The sequence below is a fragment of the Apium graveolens genome, chromosome 3 (assembly GCF_009905375.1).
Source record: "Apium graveolens cultivar Ventura chromosome 3, ASM990537v1, whole genome shotgun sequence".
Classification (NCBI taxonomy): domain Eukaryota; kingdom Viridiplantae; phylum Streptophyta; class Magnoliopsida; order Apiales; family Apiaceae; genus Apium; species Apium graveolens.
Window position 1 is genome coordinate 149347838 of NC_133649.1, and position 15770 is coordinate 149363607.

General features: G+C 38.7%; 1 protein-coding gene across 1 annotated transcript in view; it reads left to right on the forward strand.

The window, feature by feature from the left end:
* Nucleotides 1-12041: 12041 nt before the first annotated feature.
* LOC141714632 (uncharacterized) overlaps nt 12042-15770 on the forward strand; it is a 144261-nt gene continuing 140532 nt past the window's right edge. The window contains exon 1 of the mRNA XM_074518140.1: nt 12042-12359. Coding sequence (XP_074374241.1) covers nt 12042-12359 — 318 coding nt within the window. The remainder of the gene's footprint in view (nt 12360-15770) is intronic.

Sequence of the window (15770 nt, forward strand, 5' to 3'; positions counted from 1 at the left end):
CCTTTTCTTTAGAAATGTTAATGGCTCTACAATACTTGTTCAAATTTATGTAGATGATATTATATTTGGTTCTACAGATGATAAGCTTTGTAAAAAGTTTGCTAAATTAATGCAAAGTAAATATGAAATGAGCATGATGGGAGAGCTAACTTATTTTCTTGGTTTACAAGTTAAACAAGTTAGTGGTGGAATTTTCATTAGTCAAACTAAATATATTTATGAACTTTTAAAAAAATTTGACCTAATGGATTGTTCATCTGCAAAAACACCCATGGCCACTGCCACCAAGCTTGAATTAAACAAGGCTGAAAAGTATGAGACATTTCAAGTTATAGAGGCATGGTTGGCTCACTTTTATATTTAACTGCTAGTAGACCTGATATAATGTTTTCTACATGTCTCTGTGCTAGATTTCAAGCTGACCCTAAAGAGTCTCACTTAGTGGCTATTAAAAGGATTTTCAGATATCTCAAAGGGACTCCAAATCTAGGAATTTGGTACCCTAGAGAGTCTGATTTTGATCTAATTGGCTACTCAGATGCAGATTATGCAGGTTGCAAAATAGACAGGAAAAGCACAACTGGCACCTGTCAATTTCTAGGGAATAAGCTTGTGTCATGGTTCAGCAAGAAACAAAATTTTGTTTCAACATCAACAGCTGAAGTTGAGTACATTTTTGCTGGTAGTTGCTGTGCACAGATACTGTGGATGAGGAATCAACTATTTGACTATGGACTAACTGTTGACAAAATTCCTATATTCTGTGACAACACAAGTGCCATTGCCATTACTGAAATTCCAGTGCAGCACTCAAGAACCAAGCACATTGACATCAAGTACCACTTCATAAGGGAACATGTGATGAAAGGTACTGTGGAACTTCATTTTGTTCCAAGTGAAAATCAGATTGCAGAAATATTTACCAAGCCACTTGATGAATCAACATTCACAAGATTAGTAAGTGAGCTAGGTATGCTTAATTATTCATAAATTCATGTTTTCATTATAATCTGCTTTGAAGCCTGAAATGAATTTGTGGCAAGAACAAAGTTGGCTTTAAGTAAAGTTTATTCTATCAATGGATATTCCCTATCCGTTGAAAGCCAAAATTGTTCTATCAATGGATGTTCATTATCCTTTGAAAGATAAATACAATTCTGGTAATTCTATCCTTCAACGGATAAAAACAGTGTTAATCTTCAACGGATAACTATTTACCTCATCCGTTGAAGTGTCACATCAGTTACTTTAAGTGAGTCACAGCCGTTGATTCGTTTACTTAACCGTTGATACATATATACACAGTTGTATATATTTATATTAAAGGCAGTTTTCTAAATTTCTACAGTTTTCTTTATTCTCAAACGGTTGTAATTTACTTAAAAGTATTATTTAATCATTCTATTTATGTTTTAATTCGAGAAAGTATAAAAGCCCATTGAATTCTTATTTTCACTTTACGCTTTCTTGCAATTTTTACTCTCTTTCTCTCCCAAAACTCTCAATCTTTTCTCTGCAACCTCTACTCACAACAATGGCACCAGTAGTCAAGATTATGTCTCAGTCTGGCTTTGTTTATGAAAATAACAATTTCGTAGCTTTGGTGGAAAAGAATGAAGCCCACTCAGATTATCACAAGATGATGGACTTCATCAAGAACTGCAAACTAAGCTATGCAATGCTGGAAGCCCCAACTATCTATTGTGAGGTAATTGAGGAGATTTTGACAACTGCAAAGTTCAATTCCACATATATGACCATTGCTTTCTCTCTCAAAGGTAAGGATTACTGTATTAACTATGATGATATACAGTCTTGCTTTAAGCTACCTGAGAATAATGCCATGACACCACACACTGATAATGATGTATCTGCTATGTTAGATTCCATAGGCTATTCTTTTGATTCTGCTAGTTTAGGGAGCATTAGAAGGAAGGGCCTTAAGAAAGAATGGAGTTTTCGTGGAGATGCCTTTATCAAGGTTTTCTCTGGGAAAATTAGCAATTTTGATGCCATAACTTCATCTCTTGTTAATATGCTCTATATGCTAGTTTCTGATAAGTACTTTAATTTTAGCAACTATGTCATGCTAGAATTAGGTTCCAGGTTAGGTAACAAAGCTAATAGACCTCATAACATCTACTATGCTAGATTCTTTATGTTATTGGCTAACCATGTTGCTGAAGGTTTGGTCATAACTAATGAGAGCAATAAACTCAAATGTTGGGCACAAGAGAAAAGGGTCCTTGCAGACCTTTTGAGAATTAACCTCAACAGCCATGTGCCATTGGTATATTTACAAATAATGAATGCACCTCAGGTAAGTGAGGTAAATACTTCTGCAACTCCTATCTCTTCCAACCCCATTATTTCTTTGCCTTCTAGTGTGGCAATGGAATCTGTGTCTTTGTCCCAACAGATTCCTACCAAAGCCACCAAACCTAAAATTCCAAAACACAAGTCAAAGAAAACCACCTCTATTGTTTCTCAAAAGACAACAGTTGTAACAACTACCATAAACCCTGAAGGGAGTGAACAGGGTGTGAGTGGCGAGGGGAGGGGTGAACATCAAGAAACCCCCCAAGGTAAGGTGGGAGAGGTGAGTGGTACCCTAGCCATCCAAGCCATATTTTCTCAAAAGACTGTGGTGGTTCAAAAGGAGTCAAACACATCCCTAGTTGCATCCTCCCAAAAGGATGCAGCTATTGAAAATAGTCCCCAACCAGGGACACAGAACAAAAGAGGGAGGGACACTGAAGCCACACATTCACCTATCAAAGCCTTTTCAAGAAGAAAGAAGGCTAAAACCCTAGTTTCAACACAGGGGGCGCACACTGCACAGATACATCCACCTGTATCTTTGCCTTCTCAAATTCAGCTTGATGTGGCTCCAGCAAATGTGGAGTCACAACCCCATTCTCTCATAATAGACACACATCAATCACCTAATTCTCCATCACCATCTCTGGATGTGGATATGATATTCACATCAATTCCTGATTCTCCCTCTTTAAAACTCAGGGAGGAGCCCCACTCAAATCCTGGTGATCATCATCTTTTAGATGATTTGTTGGATCATCAGCCAATTCTTTCAAACTTAGTTGAAGAATCTGTGCCACCTCACTTAAAATCAATTCACACAGATTCAACAATTATGTCACTTTCAAAATCTACATCTTTTCCTTCTTCGACGGATATCTCTCATCCGTTGACAAGTGGTTGTTCTTCGACGGATAAGCTTAACAGCAGTTATCCGTTGATATCATCAGTTTCCACTTCAACGGATACTCCCTATCCATTGATGGTCTCTACACATATAACTGAATCAATTCCAAGTGTAGAAGACATGGTTACTGTACAATCACTTCTAGGATTGAGGGAAGGGAGTGATAATTTGAGTGAGAGGTTGGGTTGCTCCCAGGCAAAAAGAGAGGTTGAGAGTCAAAATATGCATGCTATTTCTTCCAGCATGGCAAAAGTGAGTGAGGGGAGTGCCACCTTAGTAGGTGAGGGTGAGGGTGTGAGGGTGTGTGTGAGCCAGGGGGAGCCCATGATGCAAAAATATAGAGAAAATGAGAGAAAAGCAGGTACAGAAGCTATAAGGGTGGATCCAGCCATTGCTAGTGAGTCAATGATTGTGGATGATGCTGAAAAGGGAAGACAATTTCAGCAACATTACAAAGCTGAAATTGGTAACATTTCCTTGGATGCTGACACTTTTACTCATCCTATTTTAGCCTATCAACTGTTGGCTGCTCAGGGCAATGTGGAGGCAGAGCAGACTTTGAACATATTGCACACTTCAAAATCTCTTCAAAGAGATAAAGCTGCTGTTAATAGGATGCCTTCTCAAGCTGGTGAGTTATCTGAAGAATTTGAAGTAAATTCTAATGATGATGACTCTATTTCTTTGGATGGAAGCATGAACTTAGGAGGAGATGCAGGCCCAAGTTCTGTTCCAGATTTACCTGAATGGGCATGGACAAAGAAATCTACACCAGGACAGTTTGGTGTAGCTTTGGTCAAGCAGGTTATGGCTATTCAAAAGGCCCTTCAGGACACTTCAGATGCTGGTACCAAGGCTATTCTTCAAGCTCATCTAGACTCTCTGCATCTCTTGCAGTTGCAGCACATCAGACAATCTTAGACAAGTTGCTGATCTGATGCTAACAAAAAGGATATTGCTGATCTGAAATCCTACAATTCTGAGAAGTTGGATTCAGTCATGCCTTATGGTACAATGCAAGATTTGTTGCTGAGATTGAGGAGAGAATCTGATGCTGACAAGAGGCTGGCCAAGTTGGAAAACAGAGTTCAAGTCATTGAAGACTCTGTGGTCACCATTCTTCAAAATCAACAATCTCAGACAAGTCTACTATTGCAGCTGGCAAAAGCACAAGGCTTGACTCCTATCCTTGATGATAACAAAAAGGGGGAGAATAAAGGGGAAGGGGAAGGAGAGCCATCAACAAAAGTTCAAATATCTAAAGTGCTAGTTCCTGCCATCACCACTTTTCCAACACTTCAAATCAAAGGAAAGCTTGATGGAATTGATCTAATCCAGATAGCAGCAGTTGAGATGAAAGTCAAAGAACAAAGGAGGATAATTGATGAAATGATGCAACAAATTTTTGGTTCTACAACTTCAAAATCACAATCTGTGAAGCATAGCACAAAGGTGGATCCAATCATTATGGAGCTCAAGCCAGTAAGGAGGAATAAGGTTGGAGAGATTTCTTCCAAGAATCTGAAATCTATGGTTCTCAAGCCCAACAACAGATCCAATAAGGACTCTACAAAGAACCCTCTAAGCCTTGCTCAGTTGAAAGGAGTGGATTTTCCTCTTCCAAAGCCTGATGAAGACAAGGTTTTGGGTGGTAATATCATGAAGCACAAGGAGACCAAGGATGTGGTTGAAAGAATGAACATGAATATTATCTTTAGAGAGGGAAAGAGTATCTGTGTGATACAAGGACATCCCAAATTCTCAATAGCCAAGAGGGAAGAAGCCAGAAGGTTGAAGGAAGAAGCTAAAAAGCTAAAGGCTGACAAAAGAGCATAAGCAAAGCTTGAAAAACAGCTAAAGTCAAGTCAAGCTGAAGAAAAGAAAGAAATTGAAGACAAGGGTGAAGATGTAGGTATGGGGGACATGCTTAGTGATGATGTGGAAGAAAGAAGTAAGGCAATAAAGGAATGGCAGAAAGGGAACAGAAAGAAGGCCAGTGCAAAAAGGAAGACTGTAGATAAAACTGAAGAAACCCAATCAAAATCCAAACCACTACCTTCTATTCCTGAACCCATTGTGCCTGACCCCTTCATAAACATCCATGGCAAAACAATCACTCCTAAGGAGGAACCAATTGATTGGGACACCATCAAATTGCCCACTTTCTTAACCACTTCTCCACCATCAAAGAAACAGAAAAGAAAAATCAAATCAACACCTCCTCTAACCTCAATCAAATTCACTCAGAAGCCTAAGCCTAAGCCACAAGCCTCAAAGGATGATTATGTTCACATTTGTGACATAAATGAATTTACAGATATTGAACTCTATCTGGATGAGCTGGAGGAAGTAAGGGGAATAGATGCCTACAGACAGCTTCCAGAAAGACTAGTGTTCAAATATAAAGGAAGTGTGGAAATGACTTGGCCTCTTTACAGAATTCTGAATGAAGGCTATTCTACCTTGGTTAGAGTCTACTCAGCTATAAAAAGGGATTCTGGCTTTACCAGGACTGCCAAAACTGAGATTCTCAACAAGATTGCCAGCATAAGGAAAACTTGGTGGGAGCCCAATGCCTTCCCTAGAACATTACTCATCCTAGAGAGAGGAATTACAGTTCATAAATCACCTTATTGGTTGATGAAGTTCAGAGACAATAAAGGAGTCAGAAGATTTTTCAGACTTGAAGGTCAGCTCAAGATTGCCAGTAATGAAACTCTCAAGGATATGCAATCTAAATTGGAAATCAATGAAGAAGATGAGGCTGAATTCTACAGACAACTCCAACTCCAAATAGAGGAGAATGACATGAGGCTAGGGAAGAAAACAAGGGATCAAAGGAAAAGAAATTAATCTACTCAGGCTAAAGGAGCACCCTTGGAAACAATGTAATTCTTTAATTCTATCTCAGTATGCACACTTTTGCAGCACTTTTGAATTTTTACTTTATTTCAGTTCATATGTTTGATAAGTGTTTTGTTATCATCAAGTTAAACCCAAATTTATGCCTACAGTTCTAGTAGACATAAATAGGGGGAGATTGTTAGGAATATGTGTATTAGTTTGATGATAAGTTAAACAAAACACTTAAGTAGAAATCTAGTGTTAGTAGCCTCAACGGATAAGACCATTTTGGCTATCCGTTGAAGGAGTAGCTTTACTTAGAAATAAGTTTAGTATAGTAGCACATTTCATTCTCTGTATTTAAGTTGTAATTCTTAGATGTTATAGGAAACTATCAGTCATGTTGACTACTAGTGGATATGCAAATAGGAGGGATAATTGTAAATATTTTATGCCTTGTAATTTTGTATAAGTGAAGTAGTATCAACTGATATTAAAGGCCTTCAACGGATGAGAAATAAAGCTTCAACGGATGTCTCTAAAGCTTCAATGGATAACATCCATCAACGGATGAGTGCTTCAACGGATAAAGCTTCAACTGCTAATGCATCAACGGATAAAGCTTCAACGGATAAAGTCATCAACGGATGAAAGCTTCAACGGATGCTTATTTCAATAGCAGTTGATAGTGACAATTCATAAGCTGACAGAGGCACATGGGTTGACAGAGACAAACTGGAATGTGGCAGCCTCTAGGAGGAATCAAGAAAAATGCAGCATTTCCATTCTGGTGTAAGCAAGGAAGTATTCAAAGATTCACAGCTAAACCTAAATTGCATTGGATAGAGAAATGAAGAAGAAACATGTGAAGAATCTTTTAATTGTATTTTACAGTTTTGTCTTCATTTGTAAATTTGGTGATATATAAACCAAGTAGCAACTAGTAATTAGATGGTGAATTTTCCAGAGCTGTTTAGAAAAATCCAGAGAGAAAATCATCTAGTTTGTACTAGGACACAACTGTGATTTAATTCTTTGAATCATAGATTTTCTGAAATAACACATCTCTGGTGGAACAACAAATCCACCAGAAAAGTTTTTAAGTTCTTTGTGTTCTTTACATTTGTATTTGAATATATATCTGTCTGTATTAGCTTCAAGCAATTCACAAACATTTGCTCACTAAAGCAGTTAGCCTTAGAAACTACTCAAAACTTGAAAAAGTTTTAAGATTTACATTCAACCCCCCTTCTGTAAATCTCATTGTTAGTCCACTAGGAATAACAAGACTCCCAAAATCTTGGGAAGGCCTTTCTTGGAAACTGGCTGAACCTTGATTGATGTGCAGAAGGGTGAGCTTACAATGCGTGTGTTGGATCAAGATGTGACGTTCAATGTGTTCAATCCTATGAAATTTCCTACTGATAATGAGGAGTGCTTAAAAGTCGAGTTGGTCGATTCAGTGGTCACATCAGAACTTGATCAATTGCTAAGGTCTGATGCCTTAACAAAAGTCTTATTGGGAAATTCGGATAGTGAAGATGACGAAGGTGATGAGCAATTGCAATATTTGAATGCTTCTCCATGGAAAAGGAAGATTGATATGCCTTTTGAATCTCTTAAAATGGAGGAATTGAATAAAGCTCCTAAACGCCTCAAGCCTTCTATTGAGGACGCTCCTACTCTTGAGCTTAAGCCTTTACCTGAACATTTGAGGTATGCTTTTTTTAGGTGATGCATCTACTCTGCCTGTTATTATTGCATCTGACCTTTCAGGTAGTGATGAGGAAAAGCTTTGAGAATTCTAAGAGAGTTCAAATCGGCAATTGGATGGACTATAGAAGATATTAAGGGAATCAGCCCTTCTTACTGCATGTATAAAATTCTGCTAGAAGAAGGTAGCGAACCTACAGTCGAGCAGCAAAGAAGACTTAATCCAATAATGAAGGAAGTAGTGAAGAAGGAAATTCTAAAGTGGCTAGATGCAGGGATCATCTACCCTATCTCTGACAGTTCATAGGTAAGCCCAATTCAATGTATGCCAAAGAAATGTGGTATCACTGTGGTAGCAAATCAGAAGAATGAGCTTATCCCTACACGAACAGTCACGGGGTGGAGAGTTTGTATGGACTACACGAAGCTGAACAAGGCCACTACGAAGGACCATTTTCCATTGCCCTTCATTGATCAGATGCTTGATAGGTTGGCTGGTCATGAATATTACTATCTTCTGGACGACTATTCGGGTTATAATCAGATTTGTATCACTCCAGAAGATCAGGAGAAGACTACCTTCACTTGTCCATTTGGTACTTTCGCCTTCAGACGAATTTCTTTTGGTCTGTGTGGTGCACCAGCCACTTTTCAGAGATGTATGATGGCCATCTTTTCTGAAATGATTGGCCAGAATGTGGAAGTGTTCATGGATGATTTCTCGGTCTTTGGAGATTCTTTTGATGAATGCTTGCAGAACCTTGGACACGTTGAGACCAATCTGGTTCTCAATTGGGGGAAATGTCACTTCATGGTGCGTCAGGGCATCATTCTTGGGCACAAAGTTTCTAGTAAGGGTCTTGAGGTGGATAAGCCAAAGTAGGGGTTATTGAGAATCTTCCCCCACCTATTTCTGTCAAGGGAATTCGCAGGTTTCTTGGTCACACGGGTTTCTATAGGCGTTTCATCAAAGACTTCTCGAAAATTTCAAAGCCATTGTGCAGTTTATCAGAGAAAGATGTTCCTTTTAAATTTGATGTCGAGTGCCTTGCAGCATTTGAGACATTAAAGAAGAGTCTAATCTCGGCACCAGTCATAATTTCACCTGATTGGAATGAACCTTTTGAGATGATGTGTGATGCAAGTGATTATGCAGTTGGAGCAGTTCTTGGGCAGAGGAAGAACAACATTTTTCATGTGGTCTACTATGCTAGTAAGACTCTCAATGGTGTTCAACTGAATTACACTAATACGGAGAAAGAGCTTTCAAGCTATTGTCTATGGTTTTGAGAAATTTCGATCTTATCTACTTGGGACTAAGGTGATAGTGTTCACGGATCATGCTGCAATTCGATATCTTGTCTCGTAGAAGGACTCTAAGCCTAGATTAATTCGATGGGTTCTTTTGCTCCAAGAATTTGAACTAGAGATCAAGGACAGAAAAGGAACTGAAAATCAAGTTGTTGATCATCTCTCGCGATTAGAGAATCCTAATGCTACTTCATTGGATAAGACATTGATAAATGAGTCTTTTCCCGACGAGCAGCTGTTTGGAGTGTAAGAAGAAGAGCCGTGGTTTGCAGACATTTTGAACTACCTTGTGAGTAACATCATGCCTCCCGACCTATCTTATGCTCAAAGGAAGAAGTTTCTACATGAAGTGAAGTGGTATATATGTGGGATGAGCCATTTCTTTTTAGACAAGGAGCTGACCAAATCATCAGGAGATGTATTCCTTACAACGAAATGGGGGGGGGGGATCTTGCGAGATTACAACTCAACGGCTTATGGAGGATATTATGGTGGAGAAAAGACAACAGCTCGGGTTCTTCAAGCAGGTTTCTTTTGGCCAACATTGTTTAAAGATGCTCATCAGTTCATTTTGAAATGTGATCGATGTCAACGAGTGGGTAATATGTCTAAGGAGGATGAGATGCCTCTTAATGTGCTTCTCGAGGTTGAGGTCTTCGATGTTTGGGGAATTGACTTCATGGGGCCATTTTTCTCATCTTGCAACAATCAGTATATCCTGTTGGCGGTTAATTATGTGTCAAAATGGGTTAAAGTTAAGGTGTTGCCAACGAAGATGCGAAAGTGGTGCTTAATTTTCTTCACAAGCAGATATTCACAAGGTTTGGAACTCCAAGAGTCATAATCAGTGATGAGGGGTCGCATTTTTGCAATCGCAAATTTACTGCTATGATGAAAAGGTATAATGTAAATCATCACATTACTACGGCTTATCATCCTCAGATAAATGGTCAAGCTGAGATATCTAATAGAGAAATCAAGCACATTTTAGAGAAAGTAGTGTGTCCATCAAGGAAGGATTGGTCTTTGAAGCTTGATGAAGTTGTTTGGGCGTATAGAACAACATATAAGACTCCATTGGGAATGTCGCCGTTTCAGTTGGTTTATGGTAAGGGGTGTCATTTTCCGGTGGAGCTCGAGCATAAAGCTTATTGGGCTTTGAAGAAATTGAATCTGGACTTGGATGCAGCTGGAAAGAAAAGGATGCTTCAATTGAACGAACTTGACGAATTTTGACTTCAAGCTTATGAGAACAACAAAATGTACAAGGAGAAAGTCAAAAGGTGACACGATCGGGGTCTAGTGCTAAAGAAATTTGTGCCGGGGCAACAAGTGCTTTTATTTAACTCCCGTCTCCGTCGTTTTCCTGGAAAGTTGAAGTCAAGATGGTCAGGTCCTTTTATTGTCAAAACTGTATTTCCACATGGAGCGGTGGAAATTTTTGAGAATGATCCGGGCCAAGCATTCAAGGTAAATGGTCAACGGTTGAAGCATTATTATGGTGATACGGTAAAGCGTGAGGTGGTTAGTGTCGTTTTATTATCCACTTGATCTCGAGATTTTACGTCGAGCTAGCGATGTAAAAGAAGCGCTTCTTGGGAGGCAACCCAAGTATGTTGTACATTAGTATGTAGAGAAAGCAAGAAGAAAGAAAAACATAAAAAAAAATCAGAAACAGAAAAATTTCAGGGCCAACTACAGAAGCTGGGCACGCCCGCGCTGACCAAGCGCGCAGCCGCACCGTTTTTCTAGTAGCCACGCGCGCTCGCTCTCTTCTAGCGCGCGCCCGTGCCGGTTTTCCAGAAGTTAAGCGCGGCCGCGCCGTCTCAGCGCGCGGTCGCGTCGGCCCCTGTTTGGAAAAAAATAAATACATCAGTTTTATTAGAGAAAATTGGTATTTTAATTCCAAAATCAATTTTAACCCGATTTTTACTCTGCCACATCCCATAATTCCCTCTCCCAATCAATTCCCTTATTCCCATGATTCCCATAATCAATCCCACTTCTATTCCTTATCAAATTCACACCCCTCCACCTATAAATACATACACTTACATACATATTCTCCACCAATTCAAAAACTCTCAAACACATATTCTCTCTAAATACTTAAGATTTTATTCACTTTTATTCAATCCCGATGACACTCAAAAGACAGAGAACTCAAGTTGGAAGCAGCGCCACCGATTCTTCTACTGTGAGTGGTGTGAGGTCCAGGTTTTCTAATCCTGAGGCTGAGGAGGAGTACACGAGGCTTCTCGCGAAGCCTATTGCTAAGGAGAGAGGATTTTTGCCATCCGGGATGGATGGTATGTTGTTGGAGATGACTCTCGAGATGGGCTGGGTACCTTTTTGTAAGGCTCCCGCTGCTGTGCCCATGAGTGTTATGCGGGAGTTCTACACTAACGCCAAGGAGGAGAAGAATGGTTTTACGATGGTTAGGGGGATGAAGGTGGAGTATAGTGTTGGAGCGATAAGGAGGGTAATTAATCAGCCAGCGAAAAAGGTCAGTCAAGCTATTTGGAATGATAAGACTATGGAGGATTTTGACTTGGATTTGATTGTTGCTACTCTTTGTGTGCCTAAGCCTCAGTGGAAATTTAAGCAGGGTACAACTGATTATGCCACATTCCCTGCTTCTTGTATGAACAGATTTGCCCGTGCTTGGAATGCTTTTATTTGTGCCAATATTCTGCCAACGTCTCATATGCATGAGGTTAACGTAGAGCAAGTGCATTTATTGTGGGGTATTCTGAAGGGGGATTATGTGGACATTAGTAGGATTATTCACCATGGTATTCTACGATTTTTGAGAGGGAGCCCTACAGGTTCTATACCTTACATATCCATAGTGACGAGGCTGTGTGTGGCAGCTCGTGTTCGTTAGGCCAAACATAAACAACTTCAGCTCCCTAGTGCTGCCATTGATAGTTTGATTATATTGCATATGGTGGGGTGGTATGAGGGTAAGCCCGATCCTAAGGGGTTGGGTTATTCATTTGATATGCTTCCAGGTAAGCGGCCCTATGATCAGTATTATGCTGGTGGTTCCAAGTTTTCCCGTGAATCGGGTTGGAGAGCTCAATTGGGTGAGGAGATAGAGTCGTCACAGTTGAAGGAGTCATCGAAGAAGAGCTCGACGCAATATAGGCGTCTTGCATGGAGGATGGATGCGATGCACGACATCCACAGTCAGTTTGCACGCGATCTCACCCAGACACTTGGGATTGCATTTAGAGCTACGGGAGTTGACATCCAGTGGCCAGTTTTTGGTGAGTATTCTGTGTATCCACCTCCGGACACACATGATACTCCACCCTTGAGGGTGATGATTCTGATTCTGAGTAGGTATGCCTGATTCCTTACTATTACCTTCACTGAGGACAGGAATATGGTTGTGTGAGTCTCATATAGTTTGCATGTTCATGATAGTTTAATTCATATAGTAGCATATATTTTGTCATGTAGTTTTTTTATTTTGGTAGTTTTTATGATAATTTGTTCATGTAGTTTCATGCATTTGCATTATATCATGATTCCCTTTGTTAGGTCCCGAATTATCATAGAAGGGGGGGGGGTTGAATACGATAATCACTAAATTAAAAATTCTTTCAAATCTTTAGCGGATAAAATATATAGTGCTCGGTTAGTGGTTTCGTATTCTTAAGAGGAATAGTGTTCGGAACAATAAAAACGAGGAACACAAGATATTTGGAGAAATATATATTCGTATATAAATCCTCGAGGGTGTTACTACACTCCGGTAAATAAATTAACCGGCTAGAATCTAAGAACAACAAAGTTCCTAGCTACTACGAAGATTTACAAATCAAATCCTATACAATAATCTAGTTTTTGTTTGTACTAGGATTGAATTACCGGGTAACGATTATAATGCCCCTAAGAATATACAAGAGTTAAATCGGGCATTATAACGTTACTCCGGTGAGAAGTTAAACGGATATACAAATAGCTTGAGCTTTTTTGTAAATCAATATTGCCATTTTCATTACTCTCTTGGGAGAGAAGATGAACAGAAAATTATTCAGAATGAATGGCTCTTCTCTTCTGCTGCAATTGTGTAGACTTTATCCAATAAATTGTGTGGCTGAGGTTGAGAGCTTCTGTGGCGACAACTTAATTAAAACCTCTGTGGCGACAGGAGTACAGGAGGGAGTAACTGATTTATGTGGCGACAGCTACTAGTACATGCAAAATTGATTATTAATAAACTAACTCCCCTGTGGCCACACAGGGGGTTACTAGTTGATTGACTGTGGCGACTAACTTAATTAAGTACATATATTTGTACTTAAATGAAAACAACAAAAATAAAACAACAAACTTGTACGCTTTTGTCATTTCTTTTATTTTTCTATTTTCTATTTTTTTTGTTTTCTTTTTCTATTTCTTTTTTTTTGTTTTCTTTTTCTATTTTCTTTTTCTTTTTCTCTTTTCCTTTTTTTTGTTTCTTTTTCTTTTTCCTTTTTTTCTTCTTTTCTTTTTGTTTTTCCTTTTTAAGTTAAAATTGAAACTAAAATAATTTATAAAATTAACTTAAATATAACTTAAATAAATAAACTAATTTAGATTTATAAAATAAACTTATTTAAAGTTTATAAGATAAATCATTTTAAGTTTATTAAATAAATTATATTAAAGTCCATTAAATAAATTTATTTAATTCAACAATTAAACTTTGAGCTTCACCAGTCCCCTGAGCTGTTTAGCTCTATACCCCGCGCACCTCTTGTCGTACTTTAACATATAAAGATTCAATCCAAGTACGTTCCTCAACTTAACAATCCTTCTATAAATAATACCCAGATTCCCAGATTCCTTTCACGGGCTATTGACGCCTGGTGCAACTGGTCTGGTTCACAGATGACTAACCCCGATTCATGTCTTCGTATTATAGCCTTGATTACATTGTTAAGTTTGCCTCAACTTTATTACTTCAGACATTGACTGTCAATAAACAAAATGTACTTTCACTGGAATCCTTTCTGGTACTTTAGACAACGTCTTCATTAACCTCTGTCTATACCATGTCTTCAATTCTTCAGATTCCTATGCTTCGAACACTGTCTATCTTCAATCAATGCCAATACACTGAAATCTTCCGGTAGCACTTGTATACTGAATCTTCAACATTTCTGAAACCCTGAAAGTCTTTAACCTTTGTTCTTCACTGAGGCATGATCATATTAATGAACTTCTTTCAGTGACCAGTAGACAGACTTCAGGCTTTCTTCTAATCTTTTGATTCTTTATATTTGCCTTGTCTTCATTCTTCTTGATTTCTTGTGTAGACGTAGTATTATTAACCTGTCATGTTCTAGTGTTGTTATCATGTTGAGTTATCACGTAACTGTTCATACAGCTACGCAGTCTCACCAACAATCTCCCCCTATTTGATTGTTAAACTTAACAAACAAATTAAATAGAGAGGATAACTCAACTAACAACTAGAAAAAGTAAAGTACCAGGACTTGTAAATAATACTACTGATTTTCTGGATCAAATACTGCATTTCCAGATTTCTTGATTAACTGAAATGAAAGATGCTTGTTCCTCTAGTACTGAACTAATCTTCAAGTAGTTCCATCTTCATTTCCCTGGTTCTTCAACTCTCTGCCAGATAATACTTCTCAGTCTTGAAGTAATCATCAACAGCTTCTTCTGTACAACCACATTTCCCGTTAAGAAGCGCATATCTCTCTTGCTTCTCCCCCTATGAGAATCAACTGCTTAAAGGAGATCACCTTCGTCTACCACCTCTCCCGTACAATAGGATCCGAAGATAATAACTAATGGTATTCCCCTTTTGGAAAACAGCTTCTTCCCTTATGAAGAATAGTGATGAACCAAACTACTTCTTCTGATGTTGTGTGATGTACATGTGCTTTACCTTTTTCCTCCTCCCTGCTATTTCTCCCCTTAGTTGAGGAATCCTCCAAACTATTATATAAGCTTTTATTTTCCCTTAGAGAAGGAATGTATGCCGTTGTCTGAAGGAGTTCTCATATTTTACTTGGTTGGAAAAGAAATAACAAGTTATAGTCTGATCAACCATGTCCCTTTAAATGCTGCAAGTATGACTTCACTGTTGATCATCCTTTTAACCAATCTTCCCAAATCCTTATACCTCCCAAATGTGAGATCACCAAGTGTTACCAATTGTGAGCTCCCAAAGGTCCCGAAGTATTCTAATCCAATCTGTAAATGTTAGGTTCCTAAGAGTTAAGTTCCAATCATAAACAGAATCGAAACCCGAAGTATCAAGAACCATGTTTAGGGATAGGGAATGGGATATGGTGTTTCTGTCTTTTTTCCTCACTATGAGTGTGTGATTTTGTTTCGTGTACCTCATAAGTGTTTCACTCTTCTCTCCACTCGTGTTTACACTCCTTCTCATAAGTGTATCACTCCTCTCATAGCTCCAAAATCTAGTTATACATGCAAGGAAAATCACTTTAGCCATCCTTAAGGAGGTCATAGGTGGTGCAATGAGAGTTCGCAAATCCCCATCCTTGTTAGACTCGTCAGATGAATCTGAGTCATAATCTACAAGTTGCTAGTTTCCCTTTTAGGGTTCCAGATTTGAACTCTGAAAAGGTAGACAATGATCCAAAGAATTTAGCATAAAGATCAAAGTTTCCTTCTAATATTCGTG